Raw genomic sequence first — 23,591 nt, 5'->3', positions numbered from 1 at the left:
GCCTTGTTGTCCTTGTTGTCCTTATTGGCATTGCATTCTCCACTTGACGTGGCTGATTTAATTTCGAGTTCATTTCGCAGGCACAAATCGCAAATAAATCGAACACAGACTAACACATACATTGCTTGAAGCTTATTACCGATAAGGACTTTTGCCTCTCTGGAATAGGAAGAGCATAAGGAACTCACTCAGTTCAAGTATCTAAAGCTAAGGTCTGATTTTGAATTGTGTTCTGGCGGCAGTAGAAAGCCAAAAAGCCCGTTCAAAGCCAACTCGAGAGACGACGACGATGGAAGCGGCTGAAAACAATAAAAATTGTTACAAAATGTCGCTTCAAGATAAACGTGAAGGCATTCGGAGTGCCAGCCAGGGGCCGAGGGGGAGAAGTGTCAAGCGGAGAGTGGGGGAAACCAAAGCACGTTGGGCGATAAAAAAAATGGCTGCACATAAAAAAGGAAAGGCAAACGATAAAATGCGACAAGACCAACAAACAAATCTTCGCTGCAAGTGGAAAGGAAATCACATCGAGTTATCCTTGAGGGTAAGACACAGACAGAGACACAGACAGAGACAGAGACATTGGAAGAGAAACGAGAGTCCTGACAATGATGGCATACCAAAGCGACAATCAGACATATGAAAAATGTCTTTATCTTATCTTGTGTGCCTCTTTGTCTCTGAGCTGCGAGTAGTTTAAAGTAGTTGCGCCTTTTGATAAAACGGATTTTCAGTTTCTTGGCCAGGAATTGTTTTCAGATGAAGCCTGAAAATGCGTTGAAATATGTGAGGGCTTCTGTTGATAGTCAGATAGTCTGACAGTCGGAGAGCTGATAGAGCTTGACAAGTGCTTACAGAGAGATCAGCTGGAAGCTGGGTTAAACAAATGTTTGACTATAATTTTTAAGTGCTTAAGACAAGTGCCAACTCTATTTGCCTCATCTTCTTCTATTGTTGCTTTCGATATGAGTGCTTCTCTGTAAAAATAAAGAAATTGTGGGACTTCAAGCTTTCAATTATATTTCCTCATTCCACCTTATTTCTTCTACATATATTTTCCTACATTTTCTTTAACAATTGCTTAATTTTCAACTGTCAACATTTCTATAATATTTTTTATCTCGAAAGTCTTAGCTGTGCTGCACTCGACATAATTCAGCATTTTCTTGGAAGTCCTGTCAATTTCTTAGCTCCCGTTGTTACCACTTTTGCTTCATTTCAACTCATTTCACATTTTCATTTTTCTTTTTTTTCATCTTCTGCATTCTCATTCTTTTCGACATTTTTGTGGTGCAACTTTTTGCACTTTGCTTTCGCATTTTCTCGCTTCTCTCAGTTTCAGTTTCAGTTGCAGCCACGCGACGGTGCCACAAATTAGGCAAACTTTTGCAACACTATTTCTGTTGCTGTTGCAACTTTATTAGCTGCAACTTGGCAGGCGGCCAGCTGGAAACGGGAAGAAGAGAAAAATGTCGAAACGACTTTAAACGCTGCTCTCAGCATTTCTCAAGGCTTTTAAAGCGAACTATTAATAGAGCCCCTCTTAGGCTAGAGGTTCAGGCTACGCCGAGTTGACCCCCATTGAGGCTCACACTTGATGATAATTACCACCGATTTTCACACTCACTTGAGTTGCCATCGATGCGCGCACACACACATGTATATATACACACACACACATATATATATATATCTGCATAAAAACTGTTAAGTGTGGCAGCTTAATTCTAGCCGTGTCACTCACAATTAGCCGCATGGCTAAAAATAAGAACGTCCAAGTGTTGTGTTGTATGTAGGGATGTGAAGTGGGCGGAGGAAACAGGAAGGAGGGGCAGGACAAAAGATGAAAGGACGAGAGCAACTGACAATCTGCTTGCTCACTGTCAATGAGTGCGACTGACTTGGGGATAAAGCGGGCATGACAGCGTGTGACAATACACACACACAAACACTTGAGCACACACACACACACACGTATGCTCACAATGCACACATCTCTCTTCGACTAGCTCTCTCCCGTTCCCGCTAGCAGATTAAACGAGCTGTAGAAAGAGATAGTGTCAGTAGCCGCTTAGCATATTTTGTACCCTGTAATCGAAGCATAAAGGTTAGCATAGTGTTGCTGGTAAAGATAAGAGCAAAGTGAAAAGATAAAGGAAATAACAAATTTATCTTTCACTCACCTTCACTTGGCTTTAGTGCTTTCCATTTATAGCAGCAACTAAATACAGGGTATCTCTGGGTCGTTTACTCTGTTTGCATGCTGCTGTGTCCTGCACGGGACAGACAGACAGACACACTTGGACACAGCGCTTAGAGTGTCCTTCAGTCTATTTGGATACTTTGCATTTTCTGCGTTTTGCTTTTTCAATGGTTGTTCTTGTTGTTGGTTTTCTTGCAAAATGTGCTCTATTTTTATGCGAGGCTACACACACACTTACACACACACAACACACGCCCACACACACACAGAACACTCAGCATTCACAACACATTTACACACAGAGACAATGCCACTTTGGCTAATGAAATGCAAACGCTGCTGTAAAAAAAATACAAAGTGTGTGTGCGGATGAGTGTGTATGTGAGTGTGTGTATGAGTGAGTGTATGATTTGAAAATAGCTACAAAGCTGGAAAAAAAAAACAAATACAACAACTACGACCATAACTGCCATATTAATATTTATGCATTGAATTAGCAACAGACTTAATGAATGCTAACCAGAAGAGAACTTGGCTTGCAACTTGGCCAAGCACAGCTAACAAAATGCTTTAAAAGAAACAGAGAAACTATCTGCGGGTTGATAAGAAATTAAATTTTTGAAAATTTCTATGAAGTCTGTTGTATGTTAATTAAATGTTAAAGTTAACTGCGCTTTAAACAAGCCTAAGCCAACATTTTTAATAAAAAATAGCCCAACGTAGGTCGAGTTATTTTATAAAAGTGTATAAATGCAGATTTAACTCTTATTTCCTTCCCTTGAGAATAGCTGGTAAAAGGAAACATTTTATAATGTGTTGTGAAACTTAGGTTTTCATTAATTAAGCTTTGATTTGCTAAAACTATTATTATGGAATGCAATTAGCAAAATTGACGGAGGCAAAGATTGGAATTTTTTATTTAAGGTTTTTAAATGATCTATCTAGTCATTTAATACGACTTATGCATGAGCTACTTGCAGAAAAAAGAATTAGAAAAAATAACGTCTTCAATATTTAAGACCTTTTACCTCTAAGTTAATAAGTTAACGCCTCTAATTGTTATAAGCTATGTTTATATAAATTTTTTCAACAGGCACAGACTTGAGTTTATTTCGCATTTCCTCTCCTGAACTCTCTGGGAAAAGTATTATTCTTGCCTTACTGATTGCTTAATTTAATGAAAAGTATTTGGCATGGAAACAGAGAGAAATGTGGGAGAGGAAAGAAATATTTGCGAAAGTTTTAGAGACCAGTTAACGTTACTTTAATTGCACAGAGTTGGCAATGTGGACACGCCCACTAAACCAAACCTTGCTAAACTTTTCAATGAAGGTAAATAAAATGAGGTGCTTAACTAAAAGCTTCAATGTTGGTCTGGACTTTGGCTTCAATTTTTGGTTCACAATTTTCGCAATTTGATTTGCAAATGGAAATGTGTTGTCATTGCAAACTGTCGATGTTTCTAAAATGTCCACAAGCTCTTCTGCTCTTCGACTAGAGTTTTTAACAATCCTTATTAGCATTTTATCAGAAGTTTTTTCTCACAATATTAGTAAATAAAATTTCCAACGTTGATTTTATTTATAGCTTGTAATTAAAGCAAATACTGTAATCCATCAAAGAATACTGAAGAAATTGAGTCTTGCAATAGAAAATCAACATTACGATCTTTTATATACAATTTCAATCTACAGAAGCTCCTTACTTTTAAATTTTTGATGTTAGATCCAAAGTTAATTTGTAAAATACATAAATGTTTAACTTAAACAAATATCTAAAAATTAAAATAAGATAAAATAAAGCATAAAAAAATGTTTCCGATTTTTACGCATTTGTACGCTTTCATTTTTTTTAATTTCAAATAAATTACTTTTAATTTCTTTACTTGTTGGTTCACGTCAAACAATAAAAACAACAAAAGCGTAACATTTTGTTAATGTATGGTTTTTCTTTTTATCTCGAATAGTTAAACAATTAAATTAAATAAAAATCTTTACTGAGTAAGCGACAAATATTTGGCTTTCATTTATAATGCAATTTTTTAATGCAACTGTAATTAACAAATGCTTTTCAAGAGTATTACCGAAAAAAAAACAGGAAACTCTTATAGAAAATAGTAAATTTAATATAGCTGTCAGCGACAGTTTTCATTTAAAGCAAACGAAATATTTTTGTATTTTTTTATTCGCCTTCCTCTCGATGGGGTGTTAATACAATTGAGTTTCATTGCACAAATATTGCTGCAAACAAGCGCGTAATTGAGTCTGGCTGACCGTTTCAGAATTTCTGCCCTCTCCTTCCTTCCTTACCACCATTCAGAACTTTTGGATCACGTTAAATGTGCTGAACACGAGGCACGAGGCAAATCAAACAGCATAAAATGCAAAGGGCCAAATACAAATTAAGCGACAGACGAGCCAAAAAAGATTGCAAAAGGTGTTGTTTGGCAACTGACAACAACAACTACAGTAAAAACGCCTATAAAAATACGCTTAACTGTTGACTGACAATTAAATCAAAGAGGATAAACATATAGTTAAAATAGTTGATTAATTAATAGATATTTAAAATTAAATTTGAAATAAAATTTAAATTTAAATATTTCAAAATGTTGAAAAAATCTCTTCTTTCGTGTTTGGTCTATACTCAATTGTTTTATAATGTATTCTATCCCTCAATCTTTTTCAATGAAAGTTAATGCATAGGTATCTTGAAATATCCTTTGTGAAAGTAAAAACAATTGCTTTGAATGTGTTACAAAATAACTGCCAGATTCCCCATAGCCTAATAAAAATATATCCAAACAGGAGCTGCAAATGCGACGACAGCAATGAAACAGTTGTACTCCGTGCACATTCCCATTGACTCCACCCCACTGTATCCCTGTGCTCCCCACTGTAGCTTGGCGCATATTGCGCTCTGTCAATAGACATCAAAAATTAAAATTGTAATGCGAACATTTCGGTAGACGGCGACGGGCAGCCAATGTCATCGTCATTCAGTCATCCTGTGTGAATACACGGGAGCATCCTTTTGGCTGGCAGTCGTCCCGCCCGTTTGTTGTTTTTCAGCTGCAGCTGCAGTAGCAGCACTCACAGGACATCACTATGACATCAGAAGAAGGACTCCCTTTTGGCCACACACCCAGCCAGGCAGCCAGCCAACGTTTGCAATGGTAGTTGGCCATATTGACAGCAGCAAATTCATTAATGTCAGACCAAACAGACAGCGTACAGGTATTGGCATTGGCTGTTGGTCCAGGGTCTCATCTACAGGACGAGGTCTGGCTATACTTCCGTGTTCGCTGTTCGCTGCAGTGTTTTGACCAAAAAGCAATAATGCAACTTTATTCCTGGACGCGAAAATTTGCGCGCCATTGTTAAACGGTTTGCCTGGACAAGTGGCAGACTTAATAGAACGGACCGTAGGGGTCGAGGGTGGTGTCCACGTAGGGAGTGGGTTTGTGGGGGATGGACCGTGAGTTATTGTCAAGAGGAGCAAGGACAATGGCCGTAATGAAGTGACGGCTTTATTGACAAATAAATTCTGTTTACCAACACTCAACGAAATGTCGACTAACAAACAAACAACATCAACACGAACCGAACACGCGCCAATAAAACTAAAACGTTAAAAACACTACAAATTTCCAACAGAAGATAAAAGTGTATCTGCAACTGCAGTAGCCAATTGTGCAATTTGCTTTGATCTCTGGCAATAAAATAAATTGCGTAAATATAACAAATGCCGGAACAGTTTCCGAAATTTTTATTCCCTCCGCCCGTAAACAGATGACAGCAGCTTCATTTTGAATTTAAATCAAACAGACACACAAACGAATGAACAGAGATGAACTGAGTTAGTTTGGCAAAGTGAATCGGCAAATGCAACTGCAACAATGCAGCAGTCACATAAATTATGCAACAAATGTACAGATTAAACACAAAATACCAAAGCACTTAAAACGCTCGAATAATCAATGCAGACACACAACAGGGACATGGTCATAACACAGAGAGAGAGAGAGATAGAGAGAAAAGATGAAAGACAGATGGCAAAGATAAGTGACTGCTACTTTAGTTGTCATTATTAAGCATCTTGTGGCAGCAGACAATTATAATTGTTCAAATATTTAAACACAATCAAATTAAAAGCGTTGACAATGAGCTGACATAAGAACTATGAATAAAATAATGCTATAAATATACAATCATATACGTACATATATACATTAACTTAATAATAATAAGGCAGCTGTCTCAACTTCCCACAAATTGCATTAGCTTAAGAAAATAATACAAGCAAGCATATTTAGTCGTAAATATATTGCTAGTGTCACCATACAAATATAAATCAAATAAGAGATAATTAAGAATATTGCTAAGTACTTACACTTGAATTTTTATTATAAAAGGATTTTAAAAGTTAGTTTTTCGAGTAGGTTAAATCTGGCAACTCTAATGTCATTTATTTAGAATAGGAAAATCATATGCATTTTCTCTACACAAAATTCCACTACTATTTATTTACTGGACTGTAAGTTTTATGACATAAATATTGTATGAGACTTCAAAAATAATATGATGTGTCTCCCAAATGGTTGACATGACAACAGTTCATGAATTTGTGACACATAATTATACAGTTGGTTGCATAAGTCTGTGTACATACGTATCTTTCACGTGTAAATAATGTTTATAAATATTTTAATAACGCAAGTTTATTTCACAAGTTTTGGAAATGTACAAAATTGTTGATGTTTTTGCTGTTGATTATTTGTCAAATGACAAGCTGAACGATAATTGGCGGAGTTTCAATTATTCACGAATGTTTTGCGGTTAATAGGGAAACTGCGAAATGTGAATTGTAAATTGTTTTTGGCATGCCGGGAACAACAACATCAACAACAAGAAGAACAACATTATTGTCCTCAATGACTGTTTTATAAATATTAAATAAGCACAAATGTTTGCGACAATACAATAAACACCAAATGCATTCAGCAATTTGTAAAAAAAATTCAAAATAATATTATCAGATTACAAAAATACACAAAACAGAAATGTTCTCCTTAATGCCCCCAAAAAGTATGCTATAGATAATGCAACAAATCATTAAGCTGCCGCATCGCATTGAACTCGCTGAGTGGCAAAAGAGAGAGGCGAAGAGATTGAGAAAGAGAGCGAGAGAGAGACAGAGACAGGGCGTCAAGTATCTCGGCGCAGTTTTCACTTAACCGTCAAGTGTTTTGGCCGATTGAAAGCGAATCGGATCCCAAAAGCCGCAGCGCCAACATCATTTATTTAACAGTACACACAACTTGAAAAGGAGGGCGTGGCCAAGAGAGACGAGGTTAACGAGAAAGGGGGGCTCAGTCAGCTTACACAAACCGAAAATACATTTTTTGGTCTGTATGAAAGCCAAGCGTATTTAATATGCATGTCCTGTTCTTTGGTCAATCGGAGCAGAACCTACCAACTGAGCCAGAGAGTCCTGGAAAGCGCTTGTTAGAGAGCGACACAAGTGTAAAAGGGAAGGCAAAGAAAGGGAAAAAAGAAATGAAAAAGAATTTGGCAAACATGGCTGGAATGACTAACTCAGAGATACCCCGTAAATTGAACGCTTAAAATCTATCATTTTAATTTCTAGAAACATTTCTTCTGATAAGAGTTGGATAAAGACACCATCTTACATTCTATCTAAGCCCATTAAAAATATCCAAATACTATGTTCCCTATTTGATTTATCACTTAAGCTTCTTATCTACCCGTTCTCTATGTCATAGCACACAGTATAACAAGCATATCCTCTGCACGTAATTCATGTCCTTAGTATGAGAAGTTCGCTCCATTTTGCCCCCCTTCGCTCCATCTCCGTCCTTCTTTCTTCCTTCTGTCTCTGTCTCTGTGTTTCTGTGATTGACCCAAAAATGCGCTGATTCGTTTTGATTTTTACTGTGTCCTCTTCTCCTTTTAGCTCAAGCCTGAAGAGATTCAGTTGCTTTCTCTGCTGTGAGAATGGATAATTTCTCTGGCTTGGCGCAAATTGAAAACAAGAATATGCTCAAATTCCATTTGAGTGTGCCACAGAATCCGAAATATAGAATAAAGACAGCAATAGAAATGCACAAAGTTTGCAAAGTTGTTATAAATCATCTTCACAAGTTTCCACCTTTCTTTGAGTTGTTGTTGTTGGAAACGTGTCCTTATTTCATTTTAATAATGAGAACAGTTAACATTGTTCTTTAACATTTTTTCAATTCAACACGCAGGTTGCAACTGTAACTGCAACCGCAACTGCAGCTTCTAGTTAAGCGCATTTACCAAACCGCAGCATTTAAAGGATCATTCCCCTCTTTTCTTTTTTGTAACATAGCAACACCTCTCTCTATCTCTCTATCTCTCTCTCTCTCTCTCTCATTTTCCTCTGGGGGAACTTTTATGTTTGGCATAATAAATTAGCTTGCTGACTTTTTGCTGGCTTTTGTGGCGCTTGCTTTGTTGCTGTGTGGCGCCACATGCTCTGCGGCAACTTCAATCTTAATTAGCTGACGCAGTTTTGCATTAACCGACACGGTACGCACAGTGGCTCGAAATATCCCCAAACTGCACATCACACATGTACGTACACATACGAGTATGCCATTTATTGGTTGCCACGCAAAATTGTGTTGCAACTAGAGCCAAAAGTGTCATGTTTGCCTAATGAGCAACTGGCTACAATCGGAGACAGTCTTCCCCTCCCACTACAGTCTCGCTTTAGCTCAAATGGTAGAGCTGAAGGGAATATGAGTTAATTAACAACGAAAAAAGGCGATAAATAAACTCTTAAAACGGAGTTTTATCGTTAAATCTTTAGCTGCTGGAAGAATCTCTGCTTCAGTAGCCCAAGTAGGTCACAGCGCCAATTGTCAATTCTAGGAATTTATCAAAATTATATGCCATAATAAAATGCCAGTGTGAATTTTAGTACAAAAAATGCTTACGCTATTGTCAATGATCTGGAATTCAGTCAGGGATCAGAGGATTCTCCATATACCGGGCACAAATCTCATACTATTTTCGGCAGCAGCTGGTAAGAGGTGCTTTCAGCTCATGGATTACTTTTTAATGGCCATAGTCGGCGGTTGGGGAATTCTAAGTGTTATGCGCGATGAAGAGAAGTCGACGAGTCTGACGAAAGCGAGAATACCAGCAGAAAGAGATGGCGATTTAGATATTCAACTGAAGCTATTTTATGCGAGTTGCCAGCAGAATTGTGGTTTTCAACCGATCATAAGATTTACACGCAATCAACTGGAACTATTACTTCGCATAGATAAGGACTTAGACTCATTATCTGAGTATCTCGATAGCCAGGAGGATGTAAATAGCGAGGGATATCAATCGCCGTGGAACGAATACGATGAAGATATTGAATCTGAAAGTTGTAAAGGTGCCGACAGTGAATGAAGTGGAAGCTGCAACTGATGTGGTGTGTGTGTGGTTGAGTGTGAGTCTAATATTCTTGCAATTCATATTAAATCACACACACACACACGTACGCACAGTAAGACAGACAGAAAACTAAACAAAGCACTGAAATTTAATTTTGAAAATTTAAATTTCCATTTTAATAGTATGTATTGTTAATATTGTTATCAAATTTCATAAAAATAAAGAATTTTCAAATAAATAGAAATCAGAACTCCTTAATATGAGCTTGAGAAAATTATCAAAATGAATCTCTAATGGAATCCACAATAAATTTTACTGTCTGAAAGTTTTCATGAGTTTAGCATAATCTAATTAGTTTGTTTTGTTGTCTGGCTTCTAAGCCAGTTGAAAGCTCATTAGGCTTAACACTTGGCAGGAGTTGGAGAACTATAACTAGCTAAACTACATCCTTTTTTAAATGGAATGTGCACTGGCTTCTGGGCAGGTTGTGTTTTAATAATGTTGCCTGTCAAATGTCCTGGCAGTCAGGACAATAGCAGCAGCAACAGTGAGTGCAAACCCCTTTCATTGTCTACACTCGGACACGTTTTTCAGTCCAAGGCTCAGTATTGTCTATTGTTTCGTTTCGGATACGTATATTTTTTGCCTTGGCCTAAACGTTGAATTGTTAATAATATTCTTTCTTTATTTGTTTGTTTGTTTCTTTCATTTATTTTTTGGTTAGTCGTGGCACGTCAGGCATGACACGTTGCTGACAAATGTTGCATATACCATGTGCCTGTTTTTGCATGCAGCCTTGTCCTAGATAAGTGCAACATGTAAGCTACAAAGTGCAACTTATTCCTTAGTTGAATCCTCCCTCACATAATGAAGTGAATGGCAAATGCTTATAATAAATTCAGTTGCATTTGCAATTTGTAAATGCCATAAATTACAAACAATGCTCCAAAGTGCCAAATTCTTGAGTTTCGAGAACCTTTTTCCTCTTCTTCTTCCCTCTCTCTCTCACTCTTTATCCTTACCCTTTACATTTACCCTTGTCAGCCGGCCTTAATAATTAATAAGCGCCCAAGCAGCAGCAACAATACTCGACTCAATTCATTTGCTCAACCCTGTGCACAGTTAGCCCCAAAAGTATACGCCGTAAAGAGTCATCGCTCATTTGTTATTTAATCTTCGTCCAGCTGGGAAATTCTTTCGCCTCCTCCTATGCCCTTGACTAGGCAAAAGTGTTAATGAGTTTTAATTATTAAAATTGGAAATTTGTTGCTGTAGTCGTTGGTGATGTTGCTGTTGTTGCATTTTAATAATGTCAAGTTTCAAAATTGCATGCATTTCGCTGCCACGCCTACAATGAATACATTCACACAGACACACACTTACACACACACACTGAAAGCAACGCTCAAAGCTTAAAAATTTATATATCTTTTTTTATCCTTATCTTGTTGCATAATTTTTGTTTACCAAGCGAACAACAACAACAATGACAACAAGTAACAAGTTGCCTTGGCTCCTGGCAACAAATTTTTGGCAGTCAGGGTGTGTGTTTGTGAGTTGCAAATAATTTGCAATCAAAAGTTGCAGCCATGAGAATTTCACCATTTTTGTTTCGTATTTGTATGGACAGCAAAGGGGGCGTGGCAATGTCCCGCAGCTGTATTTGATTTGTCTCTGCCACTGTTTCTCTCACTCTAGCTCCCACTCCCCCACTCTCTCTCTCCCTCTCTCTCTCTCTTTCACTTCCTGTCTGTGTGGCAAGTGTCTCGAAATTTTGGCTAATTTGTAAAATAAGCATAACGAGGCAAAAGTTTTCATCGTATCTTTTGTATCAGTGTGTGTCGAAGTGTGTGTGTGTATGTGTGTGTATGTGTGTGCCTTAGCTGCCAGTTGTTTGCTTAGCAATTAAAATATTAGTTTAAGCTATTTGTTGTAGCTGTAGCAGCCGATGTTGTTGTTACTACTGTTGCTGCTACTGTTGTTGCTGCTGTTGTTGTTGCTGCTGTCGCTGGAGGGCGACTTATTAAGCGATTTGAAAATTTGCTTAGCCAAGTGGGCGGGACCAGGTCTTTAATCAAATGAGAGCAGGCGACAAGAAAGCGCTAATTACCTGAGCAATTGCTGCTGTTGCTGCTGTCGTGGCTGCAACACAGATAACAACGCAAACAAGCAGCAAGGATCAGGCAAAGGAGCAAAGCAAAACACGCGAACAATAGCAGCAAATTCTAAAAAAGAAATAAAAACCACAACAACAAATAAAAAATGGGAAGCACACAACAAAAGCAACAACAGTAATAACAACAGCAACAGCAACAGCTACAACAACAGCCAAGAGACAGATTTAAGCAATGCCAGCAATGCACCGTGGAGGCCAAAGAGGTTTAATTGAGCGTTGGCCACGACAATGTGGGCCGCGTGCCGGGCAGAGGGGGCGTGGCAGATTGCGGCTGGTTGCAGCGCGCGTGAGGCAAATGCCAAACGAACAACAACAACAATAACAACAACGGTAAACAGTCAAAAGAAAGCAGCAACGAAAGGCGCAAAATGCAAACAAAACGTTTCATTTAAGCCAAAAAGAAGTTGGCCAACATTGTGATTGCTATTGTTGTTGCTGGTGCTGCTGCTGCCAAAGCACAACTGCAATTGTCTATTGCTGCAATGCATCCCGAGTCCCGTTTTCACAATGGCCAACGTCATTTTGTATGCAAAATGCGGCAAAACACCAAGCAACAAAAACAACAAAAATAACAAGAGCAACGTGAGCAACAGCAACAACAGCAGCAACATGAAGAGCAACAGCAGCTGCAACAACTGCAACATGAGGCAGTCGCATTCAGCATTCATTCATTTGCTTTACTCATTTAGTTGCAGCTCCATGTGGCATGCCACACACACACATTGGCCAATAACAAACTTTTGTTGACTGTTTTTAGACTGTCGATACATGCCACACAGACTTCTAAAAGTATTCAAGTCTATCTCAAACTGCAATCAATACCGTTTGTATTCAGATTGAAATTCAATGACAACTCGAAGTTGCAAGAATTGAACTGTTTTGTTTGTGTTATCTGCAATTGCTTCACATTAAGTGGATAGTTGCTTTTTTTTAAACAGAGGCAATTAGTCATGCTAATGTTGCAACAGGCAACTTATTATTATAGCTTAAAATACAAATTAAAGTAGCAAATATACTTTAATTATTATCATTTGAACTTTTGCTTTTTATTGCATCTGTATCTATTCAAGGCTTAATGCAGTAATGCACAATTGTCGTAAACAAACTTGCAAAATTAGCTTCTTCTTATGCCACATACACACACAAACACACACACCAATATAGTCCGCTGTTGGCAGCCTGCGGCAGTTGCTGCATTTGTATCTTTTACATTTTGTTGCACTTTAAGATTTGCCTGATGGAATAAAAGAGAGAATAAAGAAAGAGAAGAAAAGCAAGCAAAAACAATTCAAAAACTAAATAAACAAGTAGCAAACATAACAACAACAACAACAAATAAATATAACAATAGCAGCTGCAACAAGAACAACTAAAACTCACTGCAGTCAACTTGGCAGCCCGAGGCATTTAGTTGACTCGACGCTCGACTTAATTGGCGTTGGGTTCGAGGCGGCATTGGAGACGTGGGCGGGGAAAGCGTGTATTAAGCGCCAGTTAGCTGCATTTTGCAACATTGTAAGCCAAGCTAAGACTTTAATCAAATTTATTGTCAGTTTAAAACATAAACAGATTTATTCACATTGATGGGCTAACAACTTGACATTAGAAATTATTAAAATGAGCAGGAAATTGAAAAAATGTATTTAATCTTATATTATCTGTGTATAGAATGTACTTCTTTTCACACATCATGTATTTTGCTTGAACTTATCCTTTTATTTACAGCATTATCAACACTATCAATCTTACTTTTTATGAGACCCACAAATGCATATTAAATAGTTTTAATTGCCAACAATTTATAGAAAAAATTTGTGCAAACACTTTGTGCAACTGCCGCCGACAAACGATAAAAAGTCAATAGCAAAAGTTGTTTCAATGTTGAAATTGTTGATGTTGGCGTTGACGCGCAGCAACTGCAGCAACAACATCAACGACAACAGCAATTATTTAAATATTTGCTATCGCTGTGCATTGCGATTTGTGACGGACTTTTGTAGTGTGTATTTAATACCCTGTACCATTCAAGAAATAAGACTGGGTAATTTGGAACCCGACTGAGAAATATTTGGGCAAGTGGGGATATCTACGACTCTACAGATACAAAACCCGGGGCACTTTTAAGTCGACGTTCACCTGCTCAATTTGTTTTCATTTGCCTCTCTATTTGTCTGTCGCTTTGTCAGCTGTTTGACAATTTACAAGCGCTTACAATTTAACGCCTTTTAGCAAATTCCGAGAGACTCACCTCAAACGCCTGTTCGACGAATCACGCCCACAGTCGGTCGATTCGTCGATTATGATCGCCATTATAAACAGTTTTGGGTGTGTGTGTGTCACGTTTAATTATTTTAAGTCAACACTTGACAAGATAGTGATTTACCATAGGCCAAAAGACAACACAAGGCCAACGACCAGAGTTGGTAGCTTGAGAAAGTTTATTGTACAGTGCGTATGCGTAATATTTGCATATAAAATTCGATATAACACAAATTTATTGAAGTAACCACATGAACTCAATTTGCTAATAATTACTTTTAAACAAATGGGAAGCTAAGGAGAAATAAGCAGGCTCGAACTGTCGGTTAACAGCAGACAAAGGACACAAACACATTGCGGCAAAAGAGGAGTCAAAGTAACTAATATAAATTCTTGCCAATACTCGTAATGGCAGCACAGTAACCGCAAAGTGAAACACATACACACACGCACACACACACACTGGCAAAAAGTGTGGCAGTGTGGGGGAAGGGAAGGGGAAGGGGAGTTGCAGTAACGAAATCATTGCCAAGCAAAGAGGCAGCCAAGTTGCAAGGTTGACCACCAACAAGAACAGAAACCAAATGACATTTTGCTGTATTTAAATGGAATTTGGCAACCAAACTTGTTCCGAATCACACACACACACCAGCACAAATGTAATCCACCCACACAATATCAACTGCAGTATATGAAAATGCGGCGAGGGGAGAATGAAGAGAAGCAATGCTTGCCAAAATGTTGAATGTATTTCCGCAGTAGCCAAAACACAAGACAAACAAAACAAGTCAAGAGGTTAGTAACTCCCTTAGCGCCGTCTATTCCTGATTTGGCCTGGCTAACTGACTTTTGTGGTTGCCAGTGCAACGCACAGTGGATCCAAATGAATTGGTTGTCTTACCAAATATTATTAATTTCAAAATATTTTATGGCATAAGGCTTATACATATAAATATAATTATATAGTATATTAGGAAAGCTTTAATATAGAAGAGTAATAAATTAAGTAATTAATTACATAATAAAATATTTCCAAATTATTATAAAAGATACAATATAATTATTATGAATATAAAACATATTTTATAGTCAGTAAAAGATAAATTAAAAATGTTTACATTAACTTTTATAGAACCCTTAACAATTACTTAAAACGTAAAAATTTTTATTACTTATAAACTTTTCTTAAGACTCATATGGAACATGTACTGCTATTTTCAATACATACTGTCCCACTGTGCAGGGCAACCTCTAGCTCTAGTTCTATTTCCTGTTTGTTGTCTGTTGTTTGCTCTTGGCATATTTGCGCACCGAGACATGCTATCAAATTGAGGTACAACTCACAAATCTCATTCGCAGGCACATACATACATATAAACGTGCTCACATACGGACTCACATTCGTTTAAAAGGGAAACTAAAATAATTGCATTTCAATGCCATTTGCAACAGGAATTGTTTGTTGAGTGTGTGGGCGTGTTGCACTTGCCACACCGCAAGTGCAATACTATGAATTTCTCTCGCTTTTAATTAGTTTGGCTTGGCTCAATTTTCTTTAATTTACGTCTCATTCTTGTGGCTGTTGTTGTTCTTTTGCTAGGGACGAGAAACTCAGCTCATTACCCGTCCAATTAGTGAGCCCCAACAGCCGGAGATGTAGCCAACTTACAACCGCAGACTGCGGAAAAATTAATTTTAATTGCTATTTAACTGAGCGTATCCTGCAGATCCTTTTTGGCAGCGCCAACTACGTCAAAGGATTTGCTTCTTTCACATTTTTTTTTTCCTGCTGTTTTCGCCTTTTTTCATTATCATGCCCAGCACTTGAGTGAGTTAATTAATTTGGAAAATTGCGGCTGGCAAGTGTTAAAATCGCAACTGCAACTCCTGGACTACACAGGACTACGTGGTCATGTGTGGCATGCTATTTTTAGACAGCTGTTTTCCCTCAACTGGATAACAATAGCAAGATTACACGATAGAACACGTTTTAATTTTAACACACACTCACACCCACTCACACATATACTTGCGTTTTACAATCTGTCATTCTGCGCAAGGCGAATTCCAAATCGGCAACACAACAGAATGCATAAAATGCTTGAAAGTCCACTGTAATATACCCGTAACTTGAACTTCTATTAGAAAATGAGATAAGTTAAGTGAAATATATTTAGAATATAATAATTGAGAAAATAGTTTCATGAAAAGAGTATTCTTTATAAAGATGGTTTTATTAAAGAGTTGTTTTTTTTTTTTGCCCACTGCATATACCCTTCAATAAATGATTTGGTGCTGGTATCAAAATAAGCTAACCAAAACCAGCATATAGCTAGCACAGTTTGTCCCTTTACAAGCTGCTTTTGCCTAGGTGTTAAGAATACAACAGACAAAAAACCAACATCAAGGCTCATTAGCACCACCCCCTCAACCACCACCCACCGAATCCCTGATCCAACCACCCCCATCCCTTTTTTAACATCTACTGTAGCAGCGTGTCACGTCGTTGCCTTAATGAATTCAGCGTTTATGGCGCTTATTCCATTTGGTTTCATTATCACTACATACACACACAGACACACATATGTATGAGTGTGAGTGCCATGAACTTTTGGGCTTAAAGCGGCAGCGAATTTAAATATTTGACACATTGAAATTGGGACTGAAGGTTTCAGGTTCAGTTTTGAATCCGGCCAGAGGACGTGACAGCTTTAACTTAATTACGCAATCATAGGAAATTGGTTTCTCGCCAAAAGATAAACCAGGTTAAATCTATACACAGATTTGTTCCATGTATGTCTTTCTCTTTCTAACCCTCAGTGTCTGTTTCGCTTTCTTGCAGGTGCGCACATTGTTCGTCAGTGGTTTGCCAATGGATGCCAAGCCACGAGAGCTCTATTTGCTATTCAGAGCCTATGAGGTGAGTTAACCGTAATTAGGACTATTTAACAACAACATTTTAGCGAAAGTATGTATTGCTTATAAGGGTCATTTCAATTTAACTTAATGGTTTGATATGTAAAAGAAAATGCATAGTTTAAACTTGTTTTATTAATTATAATTTTAGCTGCACGAGCAGCCAAAAAAATGAAATTGAAGAATTTTAGCGATAAAAACCATTTAAAATTTCAATATTAAAAATAAGCTTAGAAAGAAAATTCCATTTTTTTAAAAGCTTTTATATAAAAAATGGACACCAAGATAACAATTTATTTCGAAGATGTTCAGCTTTTGCTCTTTCACAACAATATAGGAAGCGTGTAACTTTATAAAAAAGTCTAGCCAAAAATATACGGGTAAAATGAAATTTAATGATTGAGTTTCTCGTACTATGAAAGACATTTGAATTGTGTTAATAAGGATTTATAAAAAAAAAGTGTAGGAAAAGTTTGTTAAAAAAAAATCGTAAATCTAAAAAGTTGTATATATTCAACGAAAAACCATTTTAATTTCTCAGGGCTACGAAGGATCTCTACTAAAAGTAACTAGCAAAAATGGCAAAACTGCATCGGTAAGTAAATTTACCATCTAAGAAAAACTTTGGAGTGTTGGTTAATATCTGAATGTATTTCAACTTTAACAATAGCCCGTTGGTTTTGTGACATTCCATACAAGAGCCGGTGCCGAGGCAGCTAAGCAGGATCTGCAGGTAACAAATAATAATAGATTTTACAACACCTATATTGATATTTAATTTTATATATATAATATGTACAATTGTTAACTTTGTGTAATCGATGAGGAACAACACCAACAATTCTTGGCAAAATTTATCGAGACCAATTAAAATTATGTCAAATTTTTCAGAGTTACCAAGAGAGCTCTGACACTAAGATTGTAAAGCACTTATTGAGTACTCGTACTCGTACTTGTACTTATTGCCTGGCTTACACTGAGCGTTAAGAAATGTTAGGTTCTCAAAAACAACAGTCGTACCTTACAATAAAAACCACAGCAAGAACAACAACCATTACAAGAACAACAACAACAAGATGTACTCTAACACGTGCTTGCATTTTGAAGAAACTTTCACCGCATTTATGTTTAAGTCTATCCTTTTTGATTTGTCTTATTGTTTTTTTTGGTATTGCATCTCGCTCTCAGATATCTACTCCCTCTCTGTCTCTCTCTTTCATTCACCCACATACAAACACACATACACACACATATATATACACTTAATACATTTTACACTCATCTATAGTAACTGCAATGAGGCAATGAAGCACACACAATTATAAACTATATTATGGAACGGAAGCCTGGCAACTCTAGACCACAATTATTATGGCTGGTGCATGTTCAAGTCCCCTCTAGGCACCCCTACCCTTTTGGCACCAACAAAAACAACAAATTCTTGTATGACCCCCTTGACCCCCACTCATAGGTGCTCTTCCTATGCAGTTGCTGTTCATCTCTTTTGCTTTTGTGCATACACACATACCCACACCCACACCCACACACCCACAAATTGAACTAGTTCCCCTTGTAAACCGTACATCTCTTAGTTAAGCAAGCCATCAAATGGCACCACTCAAAAGCCACTCAATCTCCGAGCGTTCTGTAAGCACCACAGCCTAAAGAAGCAAGTTGGTTTTTACGTTTTCAATTTAAAAAAAAAAATGAGAAGAAAAAAAGAGAAACTCTTCTCTCTCTCTCTCCGTCATTCTTGTACTTAAAACACGCAAATGCAACATTCAAAATTATTTTTGGCGAATTGTTGCAAGAAGTTATATCGTTAAAAAACAGAAAACAAATTTATAAACAAACATAAAGAAATATAGAATATCTCTATGAAAATTTATAAAATTAAATTCCAAAATACACCTATTATTATTTTGAAAATTAAAAAAAAAAAAAACAAAGAATAGAAAATAGAAAATACAAACCGCTGTATTTTGATCTGATCATTTACAGCAGGGTGTACGCTTCGATCCCGATATGCCCCAAACAATTCGCTTGGAATTCGCCAAGAGTAACACGAAAGTGAGCAAACCCAAACCACAGCCCAATACAGCGACAACAGCCTCACATCCTGCATTGATGCACCCACTCACTGGACGTAAGTAAACAAAAAAAAAAAAAACAAAAAAAAAACCATTAAAAAGCAGCTGCTACTTATTTTGGTTGTATGTACGTAGTTAACAGTTTAATAATGAATAAAAAAAAATGAAAAACTCTATTGAGCTATCGTATCGAAGGCGTACCAGCGCACCTCCTAACTCTTACGACACACACACACACAAACACACATAAACACACAGCACACACGAGAAGAATCCAACAATTGAACAGTTGAAATATGCTTTAAAGTGCACAAATCTATATTATATATACTTATATATATCTCGTATATATCAAATGTTATATCTTTTATCGTACGCCCGAACTAAATTTCGCTATAAATATTTACATAGGTTACAGCAACAACTCAACAGCAACTACAACAACAACTCCAACGATATTATGTACGCACCTTCGATCACTGTAACACTCTGTTTGAATCACACACCAGTATACACACAACCACACACAGTACACACACTCTCACAAGTGAGGTACAGAAATTTCAAATTGTTGACGTGTACTTTGCGACTTGGAGATCCGCTTTGAAAACATTATCTTGAAGTTCAAGAAAACTTGTGGAAAATTATTTATTTTCATAAATTATTTTGTCTACTAATGACTCTCTTCAATTTAGCTCAAATCTATTCATTTTATATCCAAATTTGAGTTCTTCTCCACGCAAAACGAAAGACTTAGGCAACGAACTCGAAATATACTCAAACCAATTTTTAACTCGAAAAAAAGAGTTCCAAGATTTTCATTTTGATCGTTACAACTTTATGTTGTTCACTCACACACAAAAAAAAATAAATAAAACAACAACAACAATTAGTCAATAAAAACAAAAACAACAGCAACAACAACCTCAACAGCTGGCGCTCAACTAAACTATCGTGTTATTCTCTTCAATTTCTTTACTCAATTCTCTTAGATCTGGGTGGGCCTTTCTTTCCGGGCGGACCCGAGCTATGGCATCATCCGTTAGCGTATTCGGCCGCCGCTGCCGCTGAGCTGCCCGGTGCGGCTGCCTTGCAGCATGCAACACTCGTGCATCCGGCACTGCATCCGCAGGTGCCCGTTCGCTCCTATCTCTGACTAAATACAGACAAAGTAATGGAGCAGCCTATGCATCAAGTGAGTACAGCAACAGCAACAACAACAGTAACAAGAACAATAACTTTCACTCTTTACAACACTATTCACAACTATTCTATTGTTTACGCTGCAGACTCAAATAACAATGCCACATCATCAGACAACTGCTACCGCTTTACATCCCAGCCAGGCGGCAATGGCACACATGGCCGCTGCTGCCGCTGGCGGTGGTGGTGCTGCCGCTGCCGCTGCTGCTGCTGCGGCTACGGCGCCACAGGGCGCTGCTGCTGCAGCTGCCGCTGCCGCTGCTGCGGCTGCATCACATCATCATTTTTTATCCAGTCCCGCGTTGGCAAGCCCCGCCGGCTCCACCAACAACGCTACACACCCGGCCAATCCACAGATAGCCGCCAATGCGCCCTGCTCCACGTTATTCGTGGCCAATTTGGGCCAGTTTGTGTCCGAGCACGAGCTCAAGGAGGTGTTCTCTAGGTAAATGATGAATAATCGATTAATATTGCCTATAGCTTACAACCGATAACTATCGAACCACACACATACACACACAATTCTAAATACACAAGTAACAAGTTTGAGTTGTTGAGCGAAAGATAAAAATCAGCACCAAAACCATCACTGAAACCACCACCACCACCACCACCAGTAACCAATCACCAGCCACCAATAACCACTGAACCACCTAATAATGCACCATAATTTTTACTCTCGATATACTAAAACTAATCGATAACTTTTTGCGTTCTCTCTTTGGTTCGTTTGTTGCCCAATCACCAATTGTATTATACATGAATAACGATAATCGATAACCGACTACTTATATACTCCAATATATATATATCTATATATATCGTATATCGCAAAAATATGTTATCAATATATATATGCACAGTATGCCTGGCTTTTGTCGCCTACGAATGCACACAAAAGGTATGCACAATATCACAACTTCTATGCCTTCAACTTTGTCTTCAACTCTGACTTCTCCAACACCAACTTCAACCTTCCTCACTGCAACTGCAGCAGCAACAGCAACAACTACAAGCTGCAATACTGCATTAGTCAACGGCAACCACAACAACAACAACAGCAACGGCAGCAATGGCCAGCCACAGCAACAGCAACATCCGGTGGCATTTATTGAATTCAAAGATGCCCCAAGTGCAGCACAGGCCATGCAACAGTTGCAGGGCAAATATTTGCTTAGCTCGGATCGCGGCTCCATACGCATTGAGTATGCCAAGACCAAGATGCTGAATGAAGTAACGCTGCCACTGATCAGTAGCAGCAGCAAGACTGTGGCAGCTGCCCCGCCACCACCACCGCTACCAACAGCAGCTACACATCAGCAACTGTTCATATTGAATGGCGGCCTGGAGCTGCCACCACCACCGCCCCCGCATCTGGGTCATATTAATAACACAAATATGCTCGTTACTGCACCAGCACCACTTGCAATATCAAATACCCCACAACAGCAGCAGCAGCAGCTTCAGCAGCAACAGCATCATCAATTTCAACTACAGCAACATCAACTGCAGCAGTTGCATCAGGCGACAACTGGCTGCACCACCAGCACCACTAGCGTTGTTGTTAACTCACTACAGCACCACCAACTTCATCCAAATCAGCACCACCAAAATCATCTCTTTAGAGACGTATGTATACGATAAAAGCAAAAACAAAACAAAAACCGAAACCAAAACCAAAATCAATGAACTCTAAAAGTAAATATGTTAAAAGTAGTAAAAGTAGTCGCTTGCTATCTCACTCACACTCTATCTCTCTCTCTCTCTCTCTCGCTCTCTATCTCACTCATATCGCTCAGCAATTTGTTAAACCAATTTTATACCTCTCTAAGCATTTTAAATATTAAATAAGCAGACGAACTCACGCAAAGGGTTCAACCCATAATTCACACAGCCTTTAAGCTTAACCCCAGGCACATGTATCATAAGTACTCGTAAATTGTATGCAAGCCACAAGCACACACACACACCCATACCCACACCCACACACACACGCTTGTATACATTTATACTTTATTTAACCCAAAAAAAAGGCAACCCATTAACTATTTATGAAATTGCAAATTGTTATTGTTTAGCTCGGCTCGTTTACTTTGCATGACAGCAGCCACAGCAGCAACAACAACAGCAACAGCAAAAGCCGCAGCAGCAACATGGGCTGCAGCAACATCACAGCAACAGCAGCTAAAACTTAGACCAGGCAGGCATTTAAATACAAATTATAAAAAACAAATGTGGGCAGAATAACATACACTCACCACACACCCGCTAACAACACACACACTCACAGGCAACATACACACGACAGCAGTAACTATAGCAATGTGTAGTCTTATAGCACTTGACTTTACGATTTATACTCGCACACACACATACACATTTCTGCAGACTTAATATGGTAACCTGAACTCCAGGCGCCAGCAAGTGCAAAGTTCCATTTAAACCAGCAAATATAGAAACACATTTTTTTGCCCCACTCAGTATGTGTGTGTTGCTGCTGCACGTATTTAAAATGCGAAAAGACCACATAAATTCATTTTTTCAATTTTCGTGCAAGAAAAATAGAACAACCAACGATCACAAACAGCAACAGTAGCAACAACAACAACAGCAAAAAGAGCAAACAATAAACAGAGAACTTCTTTATAAAAAATGCAAAGGAGAAAGCAAGCCACGCCCACAATCAAGTGCTGCTTATTGGATGCCAGGTGGGGAAAGAAAGGATAAAGGGTAAAGACAAGAAGGACACATGGTGGGAAAAATCGCTAGACGATAAACAGGGCCGCAATTTTTATTTTGTTTTATTTTACTTTATGTTTATAGTTGTATTATAAGCTTTAAAATGAAGCCGACCATAGAAGAAAGTAGCAAAACTTTAATCTGAATAAAGAAAGCCTAATACATTTTTTATAATAAAAAGGACTTAGCTTCCCAATATAAAACTTAAAGGCATTTTAGAGCATAAAGCACCTTAGACTACAAAAATGGAGGACGTGAAAAAAAAGAGATGTAAAGAAAGAGCAACGCAGAAGATATTTATAAAGTTAAGATTCTATAAGTTTTTAACAATAGAGCTCAAATTATTTCAGCGTTATATAGAAAAAACTTTACTTAGTTTGTTTGTTTGTAAAGGCTGTTAAAATTGATCACAGATATTTAATTTGACCCTTCTACCAACTACCAGTATTCCAAATTTTTAAATTGAGTTAGAGTACAGAAACAGGGGCAGAGAAAGATATTACTATGAATATGAACTAAATGAAATATCTATTACGGTATGATAATGCAAAATCAGACTTTACGGCAAAAAT

The 23,591-nt window shown here is 37.8% G+C and overlaps 1 protein-coding gene across 1 annotated transcript in view; it reads left to right on the top strand.

The window, feature by feature from the left end:
- Positions 1-23,193, top strand: part of LOC117792707 (protein couch potato) — a 71,622-nt gene extending 48,429 nt beyond the window's left edge. The window contains 8 exon segments of the mRNA XM_034632939.1: positions 16,914-16,991; positions 17,529-17,582; positions 17,658-17,720; positions 18,989-19,133; positions 20,070-20,272; positions 20,367-20,725; positions 21,144-21,909; positions 22,359-23,193. Of these exon segments, the coding sequence (XP_034488830.1) occupies positions 16,914-16,991; positions 17,529-17,582; positions 17,658-17,720; positions 18,989-19,133; positions 20,070-20,272; positions 20,367-20,725; positions 21,144-21,909; positions 22,359-22,475 (1,785 nt within the window). The 3' untranslated portion in view covers positions 22,476-23,193.
- Positions 23,194-23,591: the final 398 nt, after the last annotated feature.

The sequence above is a fragment of the Drosophila innubila genome (assembly GCF_004354385.1).
Source record: "Drosophila innubila isolate TH190305 chromosome 3R unlocalized genomic scaffold, UK_Dinn_1.0 2_E_3R, whole genome shotgun sequence".
NCBI lineage: Eukaryota > Metazoa > Arthropoda > Insecta > Diptera > Drosophilidae > Drosophila > Drosophila innubila.
Note: the sequence above shows the minus strand (reverse complement) of the source record. Positions and strands in the feature narration are given on the sequence as shown.